The 27553-nt window shown below is 41.6% G+C and overlaps 1 protein-coding gene across 1 annotated transcript in view; it reads left to right on the top strand.

Annotated features, from left to right (window-relative positions):
* The window catches only part of gfra4a (GDNF family receptor alpha 4a), a 163280-nt gene that overhangs the window by 111978 nt on the left and 23749 nt on the right, over positions 1–27553 (top strand). Inside the window, exon 5 of the mRNA XM_060828283.1 lies at positions 25641–25750. Within this exon, the coding sequence (XP_060684266.1) occupies positions 25641–25750 (110 nt within the window). The remainder of the gene's footprint in view (positions 1–25640; positions 25751–27553) is intronic.

Below are 27553 nucleotides of genomic sequence, written 5' to 3'. Positions count from 1 at the left end.
GTCTCCTGTTCTCTGGAAGGATGCTCGTGCTCTTGAGGGAGTGCAGTGAAGGTTTACCAGACTGATTCCAGGAATGGCTGGGCTGGCGTATGAGGAGAGATTGACTCAGTTAGGCTTGTTTTTGCTGGAGTTCAGATGAATGAGGGGGCTCTCAAAGAGACTTGTAAAATTCTAGCAGGACTAGACAGGGTAGATGCAGGGAGAATTTTCCCAGTGGCAGGTGTGTCCAGAACCAGGGGTCACAGTCTGAGGATTCAGGGTAGACCATTTAGGATGGAGATGAGGAGACATGTCTTTACCAAAAAAGGACTGGCCCTGTGGAATTCATTATCACAGGAAGTAGTTGATGCCAAAACATTGAATGTATTCAAGAGGTAGCTAGATATAATACTTGGGGTGAATGGGATCAAAGGCTATGGGGAGAAAGAAGGATTAGGCAATTGAGTTGGATGATTAGCCATAGTCATGATGAATGGTGATACAGACTCAAAGGACTGAATGGCCTCCTCCTGCTCCTACTTTTTATGTTTCAATGTTTCTGTGTCTCTTCTCCTAAGGGGAGCAGTTTATGTTGATCCTGCACTGTCTGTAACCCCTCATGGTTTATAATGTACCTTCTCTCAAACATCTCTTCTCTGAGTAGAATCACTATAGTATCTCCAAGCTATGCAGGTTGCTGAATTCCTGTATGCCCAACCCCGAAACTCACTCTTTTTGCTGCACCTGCTCCCAAGTTTTCACACCCTTTCCAACGTATAGTCAGAATATGAACGGATGAAGTACAGACTGGACTGTTGGGCCAGCTCTGTGTTTGGCAAGATTATGGCTGAACTGATTAAAGCCTCTACTTTCTTCTACATTCCTATATTCTTTGTGAGTCATGAATCTATCTAACGCAGCCTTTAATATCCCTAACCTCTGGTACTCTCTTTGGGAAATAAATTCCATTGCCGATCACCTCAAAGAAAAAACATTTGAATTTCTGTCTTCAATGGAATATTCGTTATTTTAACTCTATATCCCCTAATGCTAGTCTCCCAATCAAATGGAACATCTCTCAGCATCCAGTTGGAGAATAGGATACTTTACTCTGTTAGACCATAAGATGTAGGAACAGAAGTAGGCCATTCAGCCCATTGAGTCTGCTGCACCAGTCACTGAGTTGACGGCTGATCTGATAATGTTCAATTCCACTCTCCTACCCTTTCTCTGTAATCCTTGATTCTCTCACTGATTAAAATCTGTCTATCTCACTTAATTTACTTAGTAGACCTAACCTTGACAGCTTTCTGTGGTAATGAATTCCCTATATTCACCATTATGTGAGCAACAAAAATCTTCCTCATCACTATCATAAATGGGTGACTGCTTATTCTGGGTTCATGCTCCCTGCTCTTAGACTCTCCCACAGTGGAAACAAACTCTCTCTTTCTAACTAGGCAAGCCCCTCACTAAAATCTTCTTTCATTCTCTTTAACTACAATGAGTACATGCCCAGTCTAATCAGGGACAGCATAAAAGCAAAAGAAAAAGCATATGATGTGGTGAAGATTAGTGGGACACCTTTTACAACCAGCAGAGGATAACTAAAATATAATAAGGGAGGGAGAAGATGAAATATAAAGGCAAGCTAGGTAGTAAGATGAAAGAAGATTGCAAGAGGCTTTTTTTAGATATAATGAAAGAGAGAGGCAAGAGTGGACACTGAACTGCTTGAAAATGAAACTGGAGAAGTAATAATGGGGAACAAAACAATAGTAGAAGAACTGAATAGGTACTTTATATCAGTTTTCATAGTGGAAGGCACCAGCAGCATACCAGAACTTCAAGAGAGCCGGGGGAAGAGGCAAGTTTAGTGGCCATCTCTAAAGAGAAAGTGCTGGGGAAGCTGGAAGGTCTGAAGTGAATAGACCAGGTGGACTATATCCAAGGATTCTGAAGGAGATAGTTGAAGAGATTGGGGAGGCATTGGTGGTGATCTTTCAGGAATCATGGAGGCAGGGAGGGTTCCAGAGAACTGGGAAATGGCTATTGTAACATCACTGTTTAGGAAAGGTGGAGGTAGAAGACAGAAAACTATAGGCCAGTTAGCCTGACCTTGGTCATTGGTAAGGTTTTAAATTCCATTATTAAGGATCAGTTTGTGAGTATTTAGGAGTGCTCTGTCCAATAGGGCTGGGTCAGGGGGAGGTCAATCCTGACAAATCTGTTAAAATTCTTTGAGGAGGTAACAAGTGTGTTAGCCTTTCCCTATAGCTCAAACCCTTCAATCTGGCAACACCATTATAAATCTTTTCTGAACAGGTAAAAGGGGGTAAGTTTAGAGGAGATGTAAAAGGCAAGTTTTTTTTTACTCTCAGGGTTGTAACATTTAAAAGGCACCTGGATGGGTATATAAATAGGAAGGGTTTAGAGGGATAAGGGCCAAGTGCTGGCAAATTGGACTAGATTAGTTTAAGATATCTGGGCTGCATGGATAAGTTGGACCAAAGGGTCTGTTTCCACGCTGTACATCTCTAAGACTCTATGACTCTAAATGCCTGGAATGCAATGTCAGAGGAGGTGGTAGAAGCAGATACAATAGCAACATTTAAGAGGCGTCTTCCCAACCATGCCCTGAGTTCATCTGCCTTACCTGTTAGACCTGTTGCATTGAAATAATTTAACTGTCCTATCTCATTCTCTGCTTTGTTCCTGCCTGTCCTGACTGTTTGACTTGCTCCTTTTCTCAGCCTCATGATAGATTGGTTAGCAAGGTTAGATCTCAGGGAATACAGGGAGAACTAGCCGTTTGTATACAGAACTGACTCGAATGTAGAAGAAAAAGGGTGGTGTTGGAGGGTTGCTTATCAGACTGCAGGCCTGGGACCAGCGATCTGCCACATGGATCAGTGTTGGGTGCACTGCTTTCATTACTTATATAAATGATTTGAATGTAAACGTAGGAGGTAAGATTAGTAAGTTTGCAGATAACATCAACATTGAGGTGTAGTGGACAGCGAAGAAAGTTACCTTAGATTACAACGGGATCTTGATCAGATGGGCCAATGAGCCAAGGAGTGACAGATAAGTCTGAGGTGCTGCAGTTTGGAAAGGCAAATCAGGGCAGGACATATATACTTAATGGTAAGGTCCTGGGGAGTGTTGCTGAACAAATAGACTATGGAGTGAGGATTCATAGTTCCTTGAAAGTGGTGTTTCAGGTAGATAGATAGTGAAGAAGACATTTGGTGTGCTTTCCTTTATTGGTCAGAGCACTGAGTATAGAAGTTGGGATGTCATGTTGCGGCTGTACAGCACATTGGTTAGGCCACTTTTGAAATATTGTGTGTAATTCTATTCTCCCTCCTATAGAAGGATGTTGTCAAACTTGAAAGAGCTCAGAAAAGATTTACAAGAATATTGCCAGAGTTGGAGGGTTTGAGCAATATGGAGAGGCTGAATAGGCTGAGTCTGTTTTCCCAGAGGGTGACCTTATAGAAGTTTATAAAATCATGAGGGGCATAGATAGGGTGAATAGCCAAGGTATTTTTCCCTGGGGTGGCGGAGTTCAGAACTAGAGGGCATAGGTTTAGGGTGAAAGGGGAAAGATTTCACCTTAGTGTGTGTACGGAATGAGCTGCCAGAGGGAACGGTAGAGACTGGGACAATTACAACATTTAAAAAACATCTGGATGGGTATATGAATAGGAATAATTTAAAGGGATGGGTAGAGAGCAGAGGGTTACAGATCCTTTGAAAATAGGCAACAGGTTTAGGTAGAGGATCTGGATTGGTGCAGGCTTGGAGAGTGGAAGGGCCTGTTCCTGTGCTGTAATTCTTTGTTCTTCGTTCTTAAGTGCTGGCAAATGGGACTAGATTAATTTAGGATTTCTGGTTGGCATGGACGAATTGAACCGAAGGGTCTGTTTTTGTGCTGTACGTCTCTATGTCTCTATGACTCTATGGCGCCTGCACACCTTTAGCAAGACATCCTCATTCATATAATCCACTGTCTTTGAAATAAGGCTGAAATTGCATTTGCAATCCATAGTAACCACTAAACTTGTACATTAGCTTTTTATGATTCATACACAAGAACTCCCAAATCCCTCTGTGCTGCAGCTTTCTATGGTCTTTTTCCACTTAAATAATATTCAGCTCTTCTATTCTTCCTACCAAAGTGCAATACCTCACATGTTCCCACATTATTTTCCACTTGCCAAGTTTTAGCCCACTTACTAAACTTGTCTCTATCTTTACAAAGACTCCTTGATTCATATTCACCATTTGCCTCCCTAGCTATTTTGTGTCATTAGCAAATATAGCCATAGTACATTTAGATACCTTGCCCAAGTCATTAATACATATTGTAAATGATGGTGGGCCCAGCACTAATCCCTGTGGCACTCCATGATTTAACTCTCCATTTTCTATTAGTTGGATAATCCTCTATCCATGCTAATGGATTCTTTATTGGTTTTAAAAACCAACAAAAGATAACAAGAAAAATGGGAACAATTAAACTTTGGGACTCTTAAGTAGCCTAATATATGGTACCTTGCAAAATGCCTTTTTGAAATCCAAATTTTTACTTGAGCTGGTTTCCCTTTCTCTATTCTTCTCCAAGACTTGTTGCGTCCTCAAATATCTGTAATAAATTTATCAGTCTGGATTTCCCTTTCATGAAGCCATATTCACTCTGCTTTATTATATTAGACATTTCTAAATGCTCTGTTGGTGCATCCTTTATAAGAGACAGTTTCCTATTAACAGAGATTAAGCTCACAGGCCTCTACAGTCAGAGTCATAGAGATGTATAGCACTGAAACAGACCTTTTAGTCCAACCCGTCTTGCCGACCAGATATCCCAAATTAATCTGTTAGCTTTCGAAAAGTGTGGTACTGGAAAAGCACAACCAGTCAGGCAGCTTCTGAGGAGCAGTACAGTCAATGTTTCGGACATTAACCCTACACATCAGACATTTCTGATGAAGGGTTTATGCCTGAAACATCGACTCTCCTGCTCCTTAGATGCTGCCGGATCTGCTGTGCTTTTCCAGTACCACACTTTTCAACTCTGACTCTCCAGCATCTGCAGTCCTCATTTTTTTCCTAATCTGTCTTGTCTCCTTACCTTTTTTAAATAACAGTGGTACATTGGGAGTTCACCAGTTGTCTAGCACTTTACCAGAATCTAAGGATTCTTGAATGATTACTCCCAACCCATTCACTAGCTACATCCTTTCATATCCTCTGATGAATCCCATCAGGTCCAGGAGACTTATTGGTCTTTTAGCCCTTTTAGTTTCCCCAGCACTTTCAACTACTGTTGGTTATTATGGTTATCTTCCTCTCCTTTTTTTGTCCTTTGAATATTTGGTAATTTATTTATATTACAAAACATTTATTCAACTCCTCTGACATTTCCTGGTTCCCCATTATTATTTTCTCAGTCTTATTCTCTAAGGGTCTTCTGTTCAATTTTAATAGATTTAAAGAAGCTGTTGCTATTCGTCTTGGTATTATTTACAAGTTTACTCCCAAAGTTTAATGTGTTCCCTTTTTTTGGTTATCTTTTGTTCGTTTGTAAAGCCAATAAAACAATCTCTGGTCATGAGTTCCTCGAACATATTTTGTTGCTAATCTCCTTTCCTAGTTCATCCTGGCCAGCTCTGCCTTCATTCCTTTGTAATAAACCTTAGAATAGTTATTTTTGACCAAGTTCCTCCCTCTCAAAGCGAATGCTATCATAACACAGCCACTGTTTCTGAAGGGATCTTTTACTCTGGTCTCATCTTTAAATTCTACCTCATTACACACCACTAATCCAAAATAGCCCAATCCCTGGTTGAATCCACAACATACTATTCTTGGAAACTATCCCAAATACACTCCATGAATTCCTCCTCTTGCCTACCAATCCACATGACGATTAATGTCACCTGTGAGTAATGTACTGCTTTTGTTACATGCCCTCATTGTCTCAGAGAATCATAGAGTACTTAGAAGCAGGCCATTCAGCCCATTGAGTCCACACTGACCCTCCCACTCTATCCTGAAACCCTGGATTTCCCATGGCTAATGCACTTAGCCTGCACATCCCTGGACACTATGGAAAATTTACCATGGCCAATCCACATAACCGGCAGATTTTAGTCTATGGGAGGAAACTGAGGCACCCGGAGGAAACCCACACAGAATGTGCAAACACCACATAGACAGCCGTCCGAGGTTGGATTTATTCACTGATTAATCCCATGATTTAATCACTGAGCTACCATATAGCTACTGTTAGGGCCCTGTATGTTATTTCTACCAGTGTCTTCTTTCCCTTGTAGACCTAAGTAGATTTTACCTCTTCTAATTCAATATCATTTCTTGCTAATGAGCTTACTTATCTCTCCACGTTAGATTCGGCATCTCTGATGGCTTCAGCAGTTGAATAGGTGGTACTTCTTTAAATGAGTTTTTTTGGAAGGGAGATTGCTCCTTGTTCATAATTAGTTCAGTAGTTTCAATGCGTTCTGCCTCACTTTCCTTCAAAGAACAGCATTTGGTTTTTTTGTGTGTGCCATTTCCCATTGTCCTCCTCTGGGTCGAAATCCCCCTCTGGGGTGTTGCCCTCAGTGCCTGCCTCTTTGTAGTCCTGCACCCTAAGATGGGTGTACCATCAGTTTTATCCAGTTTCAACTTGCAAATGTTTTTTGCCAAACTGGTGAGTGATCTTTCCAGCAGTGGGCGTTGATTAGTCCACGGCTTAGGGCTAGACTCAGCGCTCATCTTTTAGCTGAGGAAATCAGCTCTTAAAGTACCATAGTTATCAGTTGGAGGGGCTGTCATTTTGTTGAGACGGGGAGCACTGTTTTGCATTTCATCATGTCACCCAGGGCTAGTTGCATTCTAAGTCTCCCTATTCTGATTTGAGACAGTGCTAGCGCAGTTCTAGAGGCCTTGAAACAATCCATTGTAACATACATTGCCAGCTGTAGCCTCCAATCGAAAAGGCATTTTTAAGAAAAAATCTTTTATTTTCCAACGTACAGACTTCTTAAAGCAGAAACAACATGTTAACATGATTTTATTGAAAATATGCAAAATCAGACAGCACAATTGTAACACATCACACTTTAAAATAATAACAAAGAATCAACTGAGACTTCATTTGATTGAAGATTTCAGGATGATAAGAGAAACTGCAAGAGTACAAATATTGCAAAACCAGTTTCGGTGTTTGGAGGAGCTCAGGTCAATGGACATCACCTAACTTTAAAAGGGACCTAAGGGACAACTTTTCCACGCAGAGGCTGGTGCATGTACGGAATGAGCTGCCAGAACAAATGGTGGAGGCTGGTATAATTACAACATTTAAAAAGCATCTAAATGGGTAAATGAATAGGAAGGGTTGACAGGGATATGGGTCAAGTGCTGGCAAATGGGACTAGGTTAATTTAGGATATCTGGTTGGTATGGGCGAGTTGGACTGAGGGCTCAATGTCCGTGCTGTACATCTCTATGAATCTAAGTACTGTTAGGAAACACTTTTACATACAAAAGGTGGCAGAGTATTGTAGCTCATGTTCAAATGCCAAGTCAGTTGTTAACTTTAAATCTAAGATTGATATATTTTTGTTAATGAAAGATACTAAGTGGTATGATCGTAAGTGTCTATATTGATTACATTGGAAGGGCAGAACAATTCAAGGGGGTTAAAGAACTAATTTCTATTTCTATAATCCTGACTTGACTGACAGGATTGGATAATTTGCAATAGACCCCACTTTAGACCCTGCTGATGTTGGTCAGCAATATCAGGTGGAGATGACATGGTGGTGTAGTGCCACTGGGTTAGTAATCCAGAGTCCTTGGCGAATGCTGTGTGAACAAGGACCATGTCAGCTGATGGGATTTAAATACAGTTAATAAATCTGGAACATAAAGAAACTCTCAGTAATAGTCACTATGAAACTATCATCAATTGTTGGAAAAACTCATCCGGTGCATTGATGTCCTTTTAAGGAAGGAAATCTGTGATCCTTACCTGGTCTAGCCTCTATATGACTCCACAAGAAGTGTTCCAGAGATAAGGAGGAATTTCTTTTGAAGGACCATAAAACATAGGAGCAGAAGTAAGCCATACAACCCATTGAGCCTGCTTTGCCATTCAAAGAATCATAGAGTCATACAACCTGAAAACCAACCCTTTAGTCCCAAACTAATCTAGTCCCACCTGGCTGTTCCGGCCCATGTCACGCCAAACCTATCCTATTCATGTATCCATCCAAATATCTTTTAACTGTTGTGTTTGTACCTGTATCCATTACTTTCTCAGGAAGTTCATTCTAAACACAAACCATCCTCTGTGTAAAGAATTTGCCCCAGATATCTTTTTTGAATGTCTCTCTTCTCACCTTAAAAATGTGCTCCAGTCTTGAAATTCCCCATCTGGGGAAAAGACAACTACCATCAAATCTATCTATACCCCTCATGATATTATAAACTTCCATAAGGTCACCTCTCAACTTCCTATGCCCAGCCTATCCAGCCTTCCATACGCAGCAACATCCAGGTAAATCCTTCTGAACCCTCTCCAGCTTGATAACATCCTTCCTATAAAGGGCAACCAGAACTGGACACAATATTCCAGAAGAGGCCTCACTAATATCATGTACAACCTCAATTTGACTTCCTAACTCCTACACTCAAAGGACTGAGCGATGATGGAAAGTGTGCCAAATGCCTTTTTAACCATCTTGTCTGTATGTGACACAAACTTTAAAGAATTATGTACCTGCATTCCCTAGGTTTCTCTGTTTTACAACACTACCCAAGGCCCTACCATTAATTGTATTAGCCCTACCTTTGTTTGATGCGCCAAAATGCAAGATCTTGTATTTATCTAGATTGAACTCCATCTGCCATTTTTCAGCCCATTGGCCCATTTGATCAAGATCCATTTGTAATCTTAGAAAATTTTCTTCACTGTTTACAATGCCACCAATTTTGATGTCATCCACAAACTTACTAACCATGCCTTCTATATTCTCATCCAAATCTTTTATGTAAATGACAAACAAAAGAGGACCCCGATCCTATCCCAGTGGAACACTACTGGTTACAGGCCTCCAAAAAACAACCCTCCACCATTACTCTCTGTCTCCTGCCATCATGTATTGTGTATCCAATTGGCATGCTTGCCCTGAATCACATGTGACCTAACTTTACTAATTATTCTACCATGTGGAACTTTGTCAAAGGCTTTACTAAAATCCAATTAAACAATGTTTTACTGATCTGTTATCATCAACCTTTTTGGTAACGTCCTCAAAAATAAAACTCAATCAAGTTTGTGAGACATGATTTTTCTCACACAAAACCATGTTGACTATTCCTAATCAAGTTTTGCCTCAATAAATTCAGTCAGATCATCTCTCAGACAGTAGCAAATCTATGGATTTCTTTGCTGCAGAGTGACGTTGAGTTGTTAAATATATTCAAGGTTGAGATAGAGAGATTTTTACTAGTCAGGGAGTCAAAGGCTATGGGAAAAAGGCAGGAAAGTGGAGTTGAGAATTATCAGATCAATCATGATCTCATTGAATGGTGTTGCAGACCTGATTGGCTAAATATCCTATTCATGTTGAAAAGTGTGGTGCTGGAAAAGCACAGCAGGTCAGGCAGCATCTGAGGAGCAGGAGAATGAATGTTTTGGGTGTAAGCCCTTCATCACTCCTGGCCTGGTCTACTGTTCTTTTCCAGTGCCATCCTTTTTAACTCTGACTCTCCAGCATTTTTGCAGCCCTCACTTTCTCCTTTATCCTATTTCTTCCTCTATGTTGCATGATCCTATATGGATGACTCTATAAATGCAATGGCTTAGCAAGCTATTCTGTGTAATTTGAGATGCTAACCTTGCCAATAATGGCCACATTCCATGAAAGGATAAAGAAGATGGTGTAAACATGGCAGCATTAGATGTTTGCTAAAAAATACCCCTCAGCCTTGAAGCAGAGAGAGAAAAAGAGAGAGAGAGAGAGACGAGGAATGAATAAGCAACTAATATTTCCTTATCTTTCTTGTGGATGTTAAATTACTGCTGCAGTATTGAAACTATTTAAACCAATTCTTATCTTGCGCCTGACAGTCTGGGGGGACTGACAGAAAAGTATATCTCCAGATGTTTCTCATAGAGTCCCAATGTAATGGATCTTTTCATTGAAATTTGAAGGTTTTTTTTCTTTGAACAGTTGTTGTGGTCCATAGGTAGTTAGATTTTTCTCAAGGACTGCTTTCCATTTGATTTTATAAACCCCTGTGATCTGACCTAAATATGATTTATTATTGGTCTCCAATGTGGCAGAGCAGACGTATTGTATGTAGCCATGCGCTTTCCAGATCGTGAGTCCCAAGTGAGGAGAGCTTTGAGAGGTCAGAAAGTTCCTCTGTGGAATAAAAGCAGACATACATCACCGTGAAGAGGCATTGCTCTTGAAGGCTGCATTCATAACAGCTCCTATATCACCATTCCGTCGAGCTGCTGAAAATAAATTACAAGGAAAAACACTCAGCCGGTCCAGTATGGAGGCAAAAAAACCTTATTAACCTCTTCTCTGGATTGAAAGATAAGTTTACTCTTCTTTTAAGGTGAGAGCTTACTGACATTATAAGAGTGAGGTGAAAGGTACTCATTTATTTATGTGCAAATCACACAGCAACCTCAAGTGGATGCAGATGTGAAGTTAAAATATAGAGCACAGAACATCAAACTTAGAACAATACGGTACAGGAACAAGCTTTTTGGCTCATGATGCTGTGTTGAACATGATGCCAAATTGAACTAATCCCTTCTGCCTGCCTTTGGTCCACATCCCTCTGTTCAATGCATATTCATGTGCTTATCTAAAAGTTCCTTAAATGCCCCTTTTGTATCTGCCTCCATCACCACCCCAGCAGGGCGTTCCAGACACCTACCACTCCCTATGTAAAATACTTGCCCTTCACATCTCATTTGAGCTGCCCTCCTCTCAGCTTAAAGTGCTGAGAAATTAAATGTGAAAGTTTGGTAGGTGGTGCTTGATGAGTGTACCTCCACTGTTAACTTTTCAAAAATGGAATGTCACTATCTGTCTCGCCCTTCAAATGCAACAAACAACGTGGTGTTCTCATGTTGGCATTTTACGTGAACTAAATTCGGCACAGAAAGTGAGGGCTTATCCGTTTCAACTGGGAGAAAGTGAGGACTGCAGATCAGAGTCAAAAAGGTGTGGTGCTGGAAAAGCACAGCCAGTCAGACATCATCCGAGGAGCAGGAGAGTTGACATTTTGAGCATAAACTCTTCATCAGGAATGCAGAGCTTATGCTCGAAACGTCGATTCTCCTACTCATCGGATGCTGCCTGACCGGCTGTGCTTTTCCAGCACCACACTTTTTGATTCTTATCCATTTCAGTCCAAGAACTGATAGATGTGCAGTGATGCACTTTGGAAGAAGTAACAAGACAAGAAAGTACTCAATGAATATCAGGACACTAGGACATTCAGAGGAAGGGAAGGGTCTTGGAATGCTTATCCACAGATTCCTGAAGACGGCAGAGCAGGTTGACCATATATCAATAAGGTTTGCCCTCATCAGTTATGACACAGATTATAAGAGCCAAGGAGGTTATGTTGAAGCTGTACAGAACTTTGGTTAGGCCACAGTTGGAGTAGTGTGTACAGTCTGGTCTCCACACTATAGGAAGAATGTGGTTGCACTGGAGGAGTGTGTAGAGATTCACCAGGACTTGCCTTGCATGGAGCATTTCAGCTATGTAGAGGGGCTGGGTATACTTGGTTCATTTTATTTGGAGCAGACAGGGTTGAGGGGAGAACCTGATAGAGGAGTTTAAGATGATGAGGAACATGGACAAAGTGAATAAAAAGCAGCTGTTCCCTTTATTTGAAGGGTCAACAACAAGAGGAATAAGTTTAAAGCGAAAGGCAGAAGCTTTAGAAGAGGTTTGAGGAAATGAGAGTAGTGGGGGGTCTGGAATGCACTTCCTGGGAAGATAGTTGAGAGGGAAAAGCTCACAACCTTTATAAAGTGCTTGTTGAAGACTTGATATATCATAACATTCCATACTCTGGGCCGAGAGCAGGAGAGTGTCAGAAGTACGGGCGGCACAGTGGCACAGTGGTTAGCACTGCTGCCTCACAGCGCCTGAGACCCGGGTTCAATTACAGATTCAGGCGACTGACTGTGTGGAGTTTGCACGTTCTCCCCGTGTCTGTGTGGGTTTCCTCTGAGTGCTCCGGTTTCCTCCCACAGTCCAAAGATGTGCGTGTCAGGTGAATTGGCCATGCTAAATTGCCCGTAGTGTTAGGTAAGGGGTAAATGTAGGGGTATGGGTGGGTTGCGCTTCGGCGGGTCGGTGTGGACTTGTTGGGCCGAAGGGCCTGTTTCCACACTGTAAGTAATCAAATCTAATCAAAGTAGTGAACTTTGGAGGCATGGACTCAATGGGCTGAAGGGCCTCCTCTGTAATGTATGATTCTATGATTCAACGACATCATGATTCTCTGAGCATTTTTTCATTGTCTTCATAGAATAATGCTGCACAGGAGATGGCCATTCAGCTTATTGTACCGTGCTAGTTCTTTGCTGGAACTGTCAGATTAGTTGCACTTCCCTGCTCTCTTTCCCCATGACCCAGTCATTTCTTTCCCTTCTTGATTTTATCCAGTCCTCTTTTTGAATGGTATTTTTCCACCAGCTTACACTATCCTTCTAGTACATTCCAAATCACAAGAACTCACATCTCCTTAAATCACATCTAGTTCCTTGTGCCAATCTCCTTAAATTTCTCTCGTCTAGTTATCAATCCTCATGCCACTGGAAACAGTTTTATTTTATTTATCCAATCAAAACACCGAATTATTTTTGAATACTATCTTGAACACTTCAATCACTTTGACCAAGTACAAAAACACAAAGTTTAGGAGGAGGAAGAGCTCATTCGGTGCTCTTGAAAAATCTGAATGTGGACTTAACTCCACTTTACTGTCCATCCCAAGTAACCTTTGACTCCTTTGTAACTTAAAAAATATGTTTAACATCGAATATCCTCAATGACTGAAACTCCACTGTTGAGGAAGAGAATCCCACAGTTGAATGATCCTCTGGGAGAAAACATCTTTTCTTAATCTAGTCTTAAGTGGTACATCTCAAATTCCTAAACTTAGTCTGCTACTCCTAGACCCATTTCCAACAAGACCATAAGACCATATGATATAGGAGCAGAATTGGGCCATTCGGCCCATTGAGTCCGCATTGTCATTTGATCATGGCTGATATGTTTCTCAATAAAAAACTGAAAGAACTGCGGATGCTGTAAATCTGGAACAAAAACAGAGGTTGCTGGAAAAGCTCAGCAGGTCTGGCAGCATCTGAAGTGGCTAATATGTTTCTCAACCCCATTCTCTTTCCTTCTCCCCATACCTTTTGATCTTCTCATCAATTAAGAACTTTTCTGTCTCTGTATCAAAGACACTCAATGACATGGCCACCACAACCTTCTGCAGCAATGAGTTCCACAGATTCACCACCCTCTGGCTAAAGAAATTTCTCCTCATCTCAGTTCTAAAGGATTGTCACTTCACTCTGTGGCTGTGCCCTCAGGTCCTCGTCACTCATGCAATATCCACCCTCAGTATTCTGTAAGTTTCAATGAGATAGCGCCTTATCCTTCAAAACCCCTTCAGTACAGACCTAGAGTCCTCAAACATTCCTTAAATGAAAAGCCATTCATTCCTGGGATCATTTGTGTTAACCTCCTCTGGAGGAGAACACCCTCTCACTACCCACTCTGTTAAGTCCCCTCAGAACCTGATATACTTCCTTAAGACACCTCTTATTCATCAAATTTGTATGGATATGGGCCCAATCTGCTCAACCTTCTCTCTTAAGAAAACCCCTTCATCAGAGAAATCAAATGAATGATATCCATTTTAAAAGTATGAAAGGTCATGATTATCATCAAGTAACCTCTCTGGGACTGAAAAGTGTTTGTTTTCATATGTACCATGATCTACCCCACCACCATCCCTCTCAAATCCTCCACTGTTTCTAAGTTATCACTCTGCTTATCTGATACCAATGTTGAATGAGTAGAAATCTTTCCTCCAATTAAATATTGGGAAGACAGAAGCCATTGTTCTTGATGCTTGCTTCAAACTCTATGCTCTAGTTCCCAATTGCATCTCTCACTTGGCAATTGCCTGAGTCTAGATCACACTATTTGCAGACAACCATATGCCATATTTGACCCCAAGATGAGTTTCTGACCACCTGCTTGCATCAGAGCTAAGAACATTTATTTTGTCTCTAGACCATTGCATATTTTCACTCCTGCCTCAGTCCTTCTGTTAGGAAACCTCCATACATTAATTCTCAACTTTCTGATCTCTCACATTCTACCCTCCATAAATTTGATATCATTCCAAATCTCTCTTGTCTTTATTCAAGGTAAGTCCCTTTAATTTGTTGTTCCTGAGTTTACTGGCCTGCAACAGCTCCCAGTTAAGCAACATTCTGATTTGAAAATTCTCATCCTCTAGACCTTCAATCCTTTGACGTATTTTCAAACTTCTAATTCTAGCCTCTACTGCATCCCTGTCATATCTTCAGCTTCCTAGACCCTCAAATCTGAAATTCTCTCCTTAACCATCTGTGCTCTCTACCTTGTTTTCCTCCTTTTAAAACAATCCTTAAAGCCTATTTCCTTGACAAAGCATAGAACATAGGACATTAGAGATCAGTACAGGCCCTATGGCCGTCAATGTTGCACCAACCTGTGGAATCAATCTAAAGCCCATCTACCCTGTACTATTCCATTTTCATCCATATATTTATCCAATGACTATTAAATGCCCTTAAAGTTGGCAGGTCTACTACTGTTGCAGGCAGGGCATTCTATACCCCTAATACTCTCTGACCAATTCAGTATGTGACATTATATCACTTTAATTGGCTTGTTGACTTTTTTAAATGCAATGCTCCTGTGAAGACTTGAGATATATATATATATATATATAGCAGCTATAAGTTATTGCAATATGATGTCACTTTCCTTCAGCATTAATTGTTGTTGAAGTTTTAAAATATTTTCTTCCTGTCTTTTTTTTCTCATTTCCTTGTTATAACCGTTCAGTCCATCAATTCATGCTGAAATGATAACTTTAATCTGGCATCATCAATCCTGTGATCTTTGAGTGGTACCTTCCCTCACAGCACCAGGTCACGGGTTTGATTCCAGCCTTGGGCGACTGTCCGTGTGGAGTCTGCACATTATCTGTGTGGGTTTCCTCCGGGAGCTCCGGTTTCCTCCCACAGTTCAAAGATGTACAGGTCAGGTGGATTAACCATGGAAAATGCAGGCTTACATGGGTAGCGTAATGGGGGTGGGTCTGGGTCAGATGCTTTTTGGAGGGTCAGTATGGATTCAATGGCTGAATGGCTACACTGTAGGGATTCTATGAATCTGACTGATTCAGGTTTGCTTACCTTGCAGAGGGTGCTATGCTGTTTGCAACACTCACTCACAGTGATTTCCTGCACAAATGTCCATGAAAATTAAATGGGAAAGAACATGTCTAAACCAGGGGGTTGTGTTTACATGTTGGCTATAATCAATTCTGACCCTTTTATTTTGCATTCTTTTTCTTTGTTTCAGTTTTCGTACTTCGCAAACATCAGGCATGCAACATCAGTATTTCCATATTCCCAGCTGCATAACTAATGATGAGCATTAAATAAAAAAAACAAGAAGCTGAAAATCAGAAATAAGAACAGAAATTCCTGGAAAAGGTCAGCAGGTCAGGCAGCATCTGTGGAGAGAAATCAGAGTTAATATCTAGTGAGCCTTCTTCAGAGCAGTTGTGGAATCATAACAGTCATATGGCAGACCCTTTGGTCCAACCAGCCCAAGCTGTAGATCATCCGAAACTAAACTAGTCCCACCTGTCTGCTCCTAGAGTATCCCTCAAACCTTTCCTCTTCATGTATCTATCGAAATTTCTTTTAAATGTTGTAATTGTATCCGAATCTGCCATTCCTCAGGAAGTTCATTCCACATGCGAACCACCCTCTGTGTAAAACATTTGCCCCATGTCTTTTTAAAATTTCTCTCCTCTCACCTTATAAGTACGCCACCTAATTTGAAATCCCCCTTCCTAGGGAAAAGACAACTACTATCTATACGCTCTATCTATACCTCTCATTATTTTATAAACTTCTATCAAGTAGCCTCTCAACATCCTACAATTCAGTGAAAAAAGCCCCAAGCTATCCAACCTTTCTTTATAAATCAAAGTTAAAAATTACACAACATCAGATTATACTCCAACAGATTTAATTGGAAGCACACTAGCTTTCGGAGGGCCGCTCCTTCATCACCTCCGAAAGCTAGTGCTTCCAATTAAACCTGTTGGACTATAACCTGGTGTTGTGTAATTGTACACCCCAGTCCAACACCGGCATCTCCAAATCATTTATAAATCAAACCTTCCATACCCAGCAACATGTTCTGTTCTTCAGAACAGTCCAATTCTGAAGAAGGGTTGCTGGAGCCAAAATGTTTACTTTGATTTTTTGACACAGATTCTGCCAGACCTGTTGCGTTTTTCTCGCAATTTCTGGTTTTGTTGATGATTGGCATTGTTAGCCTCACTGTTATCTTAACAGTAAATTCGATGAAAGAAGGGCTTATGCACGAAATGTTGAATTTCCTGCTCCTTGGATGCTGCCTGACCTGCTGCGCTTTTCCAGCAACACATTTTCATCTCTGAAGGAGAAATTGGATTAAAGACTCAGGCAACCAAGAGTCTGGAGATTTCTTGTTTCCACATAATTGGAAGAAAACTGGCGGGACCCAGGTCTTTCAGGAACTTGACTCACTTTCTTCTGTATTTGGCTGTGGGTTATCACTTCCTTATGCGTTTGTCTGTGAGCTATCCAAATGGACTGCTACCCTAAAAACCAGGCACTGTGGCTTGAACCAGGAAATGTGCAACCTACACCTGCTGAGTTTTCAAAGCAGAACTGGCCAATAAACAGATGTGTTTCTGGATTTCCTGTCACCACTTATGAACGCCATCAGGGACAATTAAGAGAGGATGAACCCTGAGGTGACAATATTTCCTTTCTTTGAGCATATTTGACTGAGTTCTGAGGAACGGTCATCAGACCCAAAACATTAACTCTGATTTCTCTTCACATATGCTGCCAGACGTGTTAAGCTTTTCCAGAAATTTCTGTTTTATAGTGAAAGAGATATGACTGGTGATGGTTTAATCTGAGGGTCACCATGCCTTAGTCAAGGGGCGAGGTTGAGAAGGAGAGATCTTTACGGTAACCTCAGCCAGTGCAGGAATTGGATCCTTGCAATTGGCATCTCCTGCACCTCAAACCCAAGTTAACCAAGTTGGTGTAACTACATCTTAAGCTCAAAGACGTTTTATAAGGAAAACACGCAAGATAGTGTTAAAAAGCCCAAATCTGCCGTGGTTTAACCAGGGGAATCAGCTTGGGTGTCTGTGGAGCCCCGGGAGGAGGAGACTGGGGGAAAGAGAATACAGGTACTGTAGATGGTGCTCCCAGACATGGGAGCCTCGGTGAAGGTGTGATATTAGTGAGATATTATTTAATTTAAGATATTTGAGTTTAGTTTAAGTTAGTAACTATTTAATATGTTTATAGTTTAGATTAGATTCCCTACAGTATGGAAACAGGCCCTTCAGGCTAACAAGTCCGCACCAACCCTCCGAAGAGTAACCCACCCAAACCCATTTCCCTCTGCCTAATGCATCTAATACTACGGGCAATTTAGAATGGCCAATTCAGAATGGCCAATTCACCTGACTTGCACATCTTTGAACTGTGGGAGGAAACTGGAGCACCCAGAGGAAACCCATGCAGACACAGGGAGATTGTGCAAACTCCACACAGACAGTCGCCCGAGGCTGAAATTGAACCTAGGTCCCTGGCGCTGTGAGGCAGCAGTGTTAACCACTGACACACTGTGCCTAACCACTGAGCTGCCATGCCTAGATATGTTTGTTCTGGTAGAATAGTAGGTCGTCTATGAGCAATGGCATTGTGTTATAGCCTGTTTTGTACTGCCTTTTTTTTCTGTTTTTCTTTGTATATAAATGTTTTGTAAAAGATTTTTAAAAATTTTCACAAAAAATATTTATAAAAAAAGGCAAAATCCCACCATTCATGGTGCACCAACCCTCCATCAAGGGGTTAACAGTCTTGTTGATAATTCCTCTGCTTTCTGCTTCCCACTGAAGCCTTTTCTTCGTTCCAGTATGTTGCTGTTGGATGGAAGACTTGGGTCAAATGACCTGATCCTTTGCCAATAATTCCATGGAATCTAACATTTATACATCAGACATGCTGAAGACCATTGTTAGAATTTAATTCCATTCAAAAGAGGAGGAATTGTGTCTGGTCAGTGATGCAACTAGACTGGTTGAGGGACTTTTCTTCTGTGACTAGGTTGGAGAAGCTGAAACTGCTCTTGGAAAAGAAAAGGCTGAGAGGAGAATTGACTGAGGCATTTAAAGTCAAGAAGAGGGTACAAAAAGTGGAGAGTCGCTGTTTTCTTTGATAGAGAGTCAAGGATTTAGGTGAAAACACAGGTGGCGGATATTAGCTGAAAAGTACAACAGGTGATGTCATGGTGGAAGAACACCGTTCATTTGTGCATAAGAGCATTTCTGGATATAAGAAAGAAGATAAATAAAGCTGGGGTATTACTAAGTTGGTCATTAACAGGTCAAGGCAGTGGACAGTGCAGGGCATTGTTATCGACTGTTTGCCACTCCTCCACAGCTATTTTTGTGCCCCAGTCCTTGGTCAGGAGGCATGCTGGGTCCACTGGTATTTGTGGCACATTTAGTGAGATGTGTGCACCATAGGAGGGGGAATGCCTTAATTCCCCTTCAAACTCTATTCTGATTTCACCTCTTACCTCTCCCTCACAAGGTGAACAATTGAAAACATGGGTAATTTAGTTGTGGGCGATAACAGATTAAAAGCACCATCGGTAATTTTGGTGGTAGGAAGAAAGCCATTCAGTTGTGTGTGATAACACACAAGGAGCTCAGGTTAAGAGAGTCTTGGGGTACAGTGGTAATCTTTCTACCTCAGCGTCTGGACCACCCTGGTTCAAATCCCACCAATCCCCTATATCCAGATGGGTTGCAATGATTCTGAACAAGTTCATTAAAAATATCTTCCTATTCTTTGCTTTATTAGCAATCAAATGACCCTTAGTCAACTTGCAGTAATGAAAGATACCAGCTGCCATATTAAAAACATATGGTGTGGTGGTTGTGTCCCTACCTCTGAGCTAGGCTTCAAAAGCACCATCTGCACCAGAGGTGTGTTGTAATGACTCTGAATGAGTTGATCAGAAAATATCTTTTAAAAGAAAGAGCTGGGATTTTACTGTCCCTGGCAATAATTATTTGCTTAATTCATTAATTGGATAATTTAGCCGGCAGCTGAAAATGTGTTGCTGGTTAAAGCACAGCAGGTTAGGCAGCATCCAAGGAACAGGAAATTCGACGTTTCGGGCATAAGCCCTTCATCAGGAAGGGGGCGGCACGGTGGCATAGTGGTTAGCACTGCTGCCTTACATCACCAGAGACCCTGGTTCAATTCCCGACTCACGCGACTGACTGCGTGGAGAACTTCAGTCATTTAGCTGGCAGTTTGTTGGTAAATTAGGCAAGGAACTTAGCTCTTCCCCAGTATGGAATTGGCTTCTGGACAAGGAATCTGGAAAAGAAAAGTGGAAACTTTTGTACTAAATTATAGTTTTACAATAAAAGTCTCATAAATTACTTGAAGCTTTTTACTGCCTAACATATCATATGGATTATGGAATATGAAATAAAAGAATGATAACTTCATATTCTATGTCAGGATGGTATGTGACATGCAAGAAATTTTGCAGGTGATGGTGTTCTCCTACATCTGCTGCCCATGTTTCTCTGTGGTTCCTGGAGAGCATCCACCATACAGAATGACATCAAAAGATCCAAAGAGAAGTGCAGTACAGGAAAGGCCCTTCGGCCTTCCAAGCCTGTGACGATCATCATGCCCTAACTAAACTAAAAAACAAATCTTTTGCCCTATTTAGTCCATTTCCCTCAATTCCTTCCCTATTCATGGGACCATCCAGATGCCTCTTAAATGTTGCCAATGTGCTTGCTTCCAACACCTCTTCTGGCAGTGCATTCCAGGCTCTGTGAAAAACTTCCCTCACACATCTCCCTTAAACTTTCACCCACTCACCTTGAATCTGTGCCGGCTTGTAATTGAAATGTCAACCCTGGGAAAAAAACTCTGACTATTTACCCTACCTATGCCTCTCATAGTTTTGGAGACCTCTATCAGGTCTCCTCTCAGTCACCATCTTTCCAGTGAAAACAATCCAAGTCATTTTAACCTTTTCTCATATCCAATGCCTTCGAGACAGGCAACATCCTGATGAACCTCTCTCCAAAGCTTCCACATCCTTCTGGTAGTGTGGTGACCAAAACTACACACAATTCTGTAAGTTTTAGAATCCTCGTAGATAGAGAAGAAGGTGGTCCTCAGAGAAGAGTACTAAACTGGACCAAAGCCAATTATATCAAAATTAGGCAGGAGCTGGGAAATGTGGATTGGACACAGCTATTTGAAGGGAAGTTCACATTGGAGATGTGGGAGGCTTTCAAAGATAGATTAATGGTAGTGCAGGATAGGCATGTACCATTGAAGGCAAAGGATAGGAAGGGCAAGATTCATGAACCGTGGATGACAGCAGAAATTGTACGACTAGCCAAGAGGAAAAGGGAAGCGTACATGAGGTCTAGGCAGCTAAGAAGAGAACGGGTCCTGGAGGAATATTGGAAGAGTAGGACAAGGAATCAAGCGGGTGAAGATGGGTCATGAAATGGCTTTAGCGAGCAGAATTAAGAAAAAACCAAAGCGTTTTATTCTTATATAAGAAGCAAGCAGGTAACTAGAGAAAGGATTGGTTCATTAAAATATAATGAAGGAAGGCTGTGTGCTGAACCTGAGAGAATGGGTGAGATTCTGAATGATTACTTTGCATCAGTGTTCACTGAGGAGAGGAACATGGTGAATCTTGAGATTAGAGATAGAAGTTTGATTCGTATGGATACATTGGCATAAGTAGGAAATATGTATTGGGTAGGCGAAAGGTTATTAAGGTGGACGAATCCCCAGTACCAGATGGGATCTATCCCAGGTTGCTGAGGGAGGCGAGAGAGGAAATAGCTGGGGCCCTGACAGATATCTATATGGCATCCTTAAAGACAGGTGAGGTCTCGGAGGACTGGAGGGTAGCTTATGTTGTCCCCCTGTACAAGATGGGTAGTAGGGATATTCCAGGTAACTACAGATCAGTGAGCCTGACGTTGGTGGTGGGAAAGTTGCTGGAGAAGGTACTGAGGGATAGGATCTATTTATATTTAGAAAAGAATGAGCTTATCAGTGATATGCAACATGGTTTTGTGCGGGGGAGATCGTGCCTTACCAACTTAATAGAATTCTTCGAGGAAGTGGCCAAGTTGTTAGATGAAGGAAGGGCTGTTGATGTCATATACATGGACTTTAGTAAGGCATTTGATAAGGTTCCTCATTTTGTCTTCATTGTAGACTAATGGAGAAAGTGAAGTCACATGGTGTGCAGGGTGGATAAAGAACTGGTTGAGCAACAGGAGACAGAGAGTAGTAGGTGAAGGGAGTTTCTCGAAATGGAGAAAGGTGACCAGTGGTGTTCCACAGGGGTCAGTGTTAGGGCCACTGTTGTTTGTAATATACATAAATGATCTGGAAGAGGGCATTGTTGGTATGATCAGCAAGCTTGCAGATGATACAAAGGTTGGTGGAGTAGCAGAAAGCAAAAGGATCTGTCAGAGAATACAGGAGGATATAGATAGACTGGAGAGTTGGGCGGAAACATGGCAGATGGCTTTCAATCCAGACAAATGTGAGGTGATGCATTTAGGCAAGTCTAATTCGAGAGCAAATTATACAATGATTGGAAGAGCCTCAGGAAATGTTGATGGACAGAGAGACCTGGGAGTGCAGGTCCATTGTACCCTGAAGGTTGCTGCACAGGTGGATAGAGTTGTTAAGATGGCATATAGTATGCTTGCCTTCATTTGACAGGGTATTGAGTATAAGAGCTGGCAAGTCATGTTAACATTGTACAAGACATTGGTCCGGCCGCATTTAGAATACTGTGTACAGTTCTGGTCACCACATTACCAAAAGGATGTGGTCGTTTTGGAGAGGGTGCAGAGAAGGTTTACGAGGATGTTGTCTGGTATGGAAGGTGCTAGCTATGAAGAGAAGTTGAGTAGGTTAGGTTTATTTTTACTAGAAAAAAGGAGATTGAGGGGGGACCTGATTGAGGTTTATAAAATCATGAAGGCTATAGACAGGGTGGAGAGAGACAAGCCTTTTCCCAGGGTGAAGAATTCAATAACCAGAGGTCATGCTTTCAAGATGAGAGGTGGAAAGTTTAAGGGGGATACACACAGCAAGTACTTCACACAGAGGGTGGTGGGCATTTGGAAGGCATTGCCTGCACAGGTGGTAGAGGCAGGCATGGTAGATTCAGTTAAGATGCGTCTGGACAGATGCATGAGTAGGTGGGGAGCAGAGGGATACAAATGCCTAGGAATTGACCAACAGGTTCAGATAGAACATTTGGATCAGCTCAGGCTTGAAGGGCCTGTTGCTGGGCTGTCAATTTTGTTTGTTTTGTTTTGTTTTATACTCCAAATGTGGCCTAACAATGGTTTTATATAGCTGCAATATGACTTGCCAACTTTTGTATTCCATGTCCCGACTGATGAAGGCAAACATGCCATTATGCCTTCTTAAATACTTTGGCCACCTGTTTTAGGGAACTGTGAACCTGCACGCCCAGAGCCGTCTTTATGTTAATGTTCCTGAGGGTTCTGTCATTTACAGTATAATTCACTCCTTATTTTGAACCTCCAAAATGCACACCTCACATTTGTCTGGATTAAACTCCATCTGCCATTTCTGTGCTCAAGTCGCCAATCGCTCTGTTTCCTGCTGTATATTTTCATAATTGTCAGCACTATCAGCAACTTCCCCAATCTTCATGTCATCTGCAAACTTCCTAATCAGACCACCCACATTTTCCTCCCGATCATTTACATATACTATAAACAACAGAAGACCTAAGACAGTTCCCTGTGAAACACCACTAGTTACCAGTCTCCATTCTGAAAACCACCTTCCACCACTACCTTGTGTCTTCTTTGACCAAGCTAATTTTGTATCCATCTAACCAGCCCATCTCAAATCCCATGTGATGTAAGTTCTTGTACCAATCTGTCATGTGAGACTTCACCAAATGCCTTACTAAAGTCCATATAAACTAAATCCACAGCTCTTCACTCATCTTTGTTACCTCTTCAAAAAATTCAATCAGGTTGGTGAGACATGACCTTCCCCATTCAAAACCACGCTGTCTGTCACTAACCCGTCCATTTTCTTTCAGACATCTTGTCCCTCAGTATCTTCTCCAAGTGTTTCCCGATCACAGATGTCAGGTGCACTGGTGTATAATTTCCTAGATCAACCTTGCTTCCTCTAGAGTCATAAATTCACAGAGATGTATAGCACAGAAACAGACCCTTCAGTCCATGCTGACCAGAAATCCCAACCCAATCTAGTCTCATCTGCCAGCAAGAGGCCCATATCCTTCAAAACTCTTACTATTCACATACCCATCTAAATGCCTTTTAAATTTTGTAATTGTACTAGCCTCCACCACTTCCTCTGGCAGCTAATTCCATACACGCACCACTCTCTACTTGAAAAACGTTGCCACTTAGGTCCCTTTTAAATCTTTCCCCTCTCACCCTAAACCTATGCCCTCTAGTTCTGGACTCCTCCAACCCAGGTAAAAGATCTTGACTAGTTATCCTATCCATGCCCCTCATGATTTTATAAACCTCTTTCAGGTCACTCCTCAGCCTCCAATGCTCCAAAGAAAATAGCCTCAGCCTATTCAGCTTCTCCCTATAGCTCAAACCCTCCAACCCTGGAAACATCCTGTAAATCTTTTCTGAATCCTTTCCAAGTTTCTTAAACAAGGGAACAACTTTGACTAATCTCCAGTCTGTTGGAACCTTGCCAGGGGTCAAAGAGGATATGGAGATATCTGCTAATGCCCCAGTTATTTCTTCCCTTGCCTCTCGCAGTAACTTGAAGTAGATCCCATCTGGCCTGGAGATGTGTTGACCCTAATGCATTTTAGGATACCCAAAACTTCCTCCTTCAATATATTGACATTCTCTTGACTATTCACACATTCATCCCTGACCTCATCAGTAATGTCCCTTTCTTGGTGAATACTGATATAAAGTTTTCACTAAGGATCTCTTCCTCTTTCAGTGGCTACACGCATAACTTCCCTCCTTTGTTGGTGAGTGGGCCTACTCTTTCCCTTGCTACCCTCTTCCTTCTGATATGTGCATAAAAAGTCTTGGGATTCTCCTTGACCCTGTTTGCTAAAGACATTTCAAGGCCCCCTTTTGCCTTCCTTATTCCACAGTTAATATCCTTTCCAATTCCTCCATTCACCTCAAAGACTTTGTCAGTTTGTGGCTGCCTAGACCTATCATATCCTTCCATTTTCCTTTCAACTGATGTTATAATTTCCCTTGTCATCCATGGTTCCTGAACCTTGCCATTCCTATCCTTCAGTTTTGCAGGGACATGCATGTCCTTCACTTTAATCAACTGGTCTTTAAAAGCCTCCCACATGCCAGACACAAATTTTCCCTCAAATAACTGCTCCCAACCCCCATTCGGCAATTCCTGTCTAAGTTGGATGTAAGCACCCTCACCCGAGGGCCGGTCTTGTCCTTGTTCATGACTACTCAAAATCTTATGGAGTTACTGTCATTGAGCCCAAAATGGCCTCCTACTGAAACATTGATCACCTGCCCTGGCTCATTCCCTAATACCAAGTCTAATATATGAAAGAGATGCTGAGGGAATTGGACAAATGATAGAGATGAATGCTGGGTTTCTAATTCCCTGTTGTAGTCTCTTCCTGCCTCATTAAAACAGTGAGAGATTAGGATTGAAAGGTTAGTCCCATTTTACATTTACCTAAAATTATTTTGATGACCTTTATCCACTAGTAGGAGTATCACTCTGATTCTTTGTGTTTTACTTACTTATCTGTGGCAGTTTACAGAATATAAGTCGATCTGACTTGTCTTATACATTTGGTGATATCTCTCTGGGGACTCAACCCTTTTAAAACCTAATTTTGGAATAATACACTTGCTCGCCAGGCATCCTTGCCCTATTCTGCAGGTCAGCAATGTGTCTTCAGAATATAAATTGCGCTTTAACAAGCATCTGAGTCTCCTTTAATGAAAGAAGAGAGAAGTATTTGTGATGGAAACTGGCAGTCACCATGATATTGTCACTGGTTGTAACACGTTGCATGTTAAAAGGAAGAATTCATTGTTTTACTTTTTCTTGGGTCAAAAGTCATACAGCCCCAATTATTATTTCTCTCTTTCTTTCTCCCCTCTGACAGATCACGGTTAGCAGAGTTCCAAACGAGCTGTCAGCCTTCCGCACAGTCGGTGAGTGGTTGTCTCAGGGAGAACTATGCTGCTTGTCTGCTCTCCTACACTGGCATTATAGGTAAGATCCAAGGTCTTTGCTTTTCAGCTGCTTGTTACTTCAATTTTTGTACTAGGTTCCAGGCTTGTCAAGGTAAAGGATGATACTGCTGGAGAATCAAAAACCTTCCCAATTCAGAAGCTTACTGTCAGCAATAAATGTTCCTTAGTGTTTGCATAGATGCAGAATAAAGTACACTTGTTTTTCTACACACATTGTTGGAAAGGGTAAAGAAAGGCTGTGTAGGCTGTCCAGACATTGGCAAGTTCCACACAGGTGTTGAAGTACTTTTGAAGTATAATACTGTGCAATGTTATATGGTATAGTGGTGCTAGAAAAGCACAGCAGTTCAGGCAGCATCCAGGAAGCAGTAAAATCAATGTTTCAGGCAAAAGCCCTCATTCCTGATGAAGGGCTTTTGCCCGAAACGTCGATTTTCCTGCTCCTCAGATGCTGCCTGAACTGCTGTGCTCTTCCAGCACCACTAATCCAGAATCTGGTTTCCTGCATCTGCAGTCATTGTTTTTACCCTGCAATGTTATATGGTCATGGCATTTTACAGCAGGAAAAGAGGCTCTTCATCATATCTTATCAGTGCCGATCACCAAGCACCTATCTACTCTAATCCCATTTTCCAGAACTTCATCCATAGTCTTGTATGCTATGGTGTTTCACGTGGTTATGTAAATGCTCCTCAAATGTTGTGAGGGTTTCCATCCCTATCATTCCTCTCAGACAGTGAGTTCCAGATGCCCACCACATTCTGGGTGAATAAAGGTTTCCTAAAATCCCTCCTAAACTTCTTGCTGCTTACCTTACATCCATGGCATTCTATGAAGGGGAAAGACTTCTATCTACTCTGTCTATGTCCCAAATATTATGGCACACTCAGCAGCACACAGAGGTGCTAATACCCAATACATTATCTGGGCTGACACCAATTGTTAAAGTTCACTTGAGAATGTAACTTGCTAAAAAAAATTGTGATTTACATATGAAAGAAGAGAAACTAACATGGTCATTCTAACAGATAAGAGATTTAACAAACAGTCAAGGTATTTTTCAATGTATAATTTCAGTTACATCACACTGTAAACTTTTGTGATAAATTCTGTGTCATACAATTGTGTACTCCACAGCCACCTGATGAAGGAGCAGCGCTCCAAAAGCTAATGCTTCCAATTAAACCTGTTGGACTATAACCTGGTGTTGTGTGATTTTTAACGTCAAAACTTTGTACACTTCAATCAGGTTTCCAGCCCAGTCAACATCCTGGTGAATTTCTCCGTCAAGTTTTCTAGTGCAATTATAGAGTCATTGTCATAGAGATGTACAGCATGGAAACAGATCCTTCAGTCCAACCTGTCCACGCCGACCAGATATCCCAACCCTATCTAGTCCCACTTGCCAGCACTCGGCCCATATCCCTCCAAACCCTTCCTATTCATATACCCACCCAAATACTTCTTAAATGTTGCAATTGTACCAACCTCCACCACTTCCTCTGGCAGCTCATTCCATACACATACCACCCTCTTCGTGAAAAAGTTGCCCCTTAGGTCTCTTTTATATCTTTCCCCTCTCACCCTAAACCTATGTCCTCTAGTTCTGGACTCCCCGACCCCAGGGAAAAGACTTTGTCTATTTATCCTATCCATGCCTCTCATAATTTTGTAAACCTCTATAAGGTCACCCCTCAGCCTCCGACGTTCCAGGGAAACCAGTCCCAGCCTGCTCAGCCTCTCCCTATAGCTCAGATCCTCCAACCCTGGCAACATCCTCGTATATCTTTTCTGAACCCTTTCAAGTTTCACAACATCTTTC

This window comes from Hemiscyllium ocellatum, chromosome 1 (assembly GCF_020745735.1).
Source record: "Hemiscyllium ocellatum isolate sHemOce1 chromosome 1, sHemOce1.pat.X.cur, whole genome shotgun sequence".
NCBI lineage: Eukaryota > Metazoa > Chordata > Chondrichthyes > Orectolobiformes > Hemiscylliidae > Hemiscyllium > Hemiscyllium ocellatum.
This window is presented reverse-complemented; position numbering and strand designations above follow the sequence as displayed.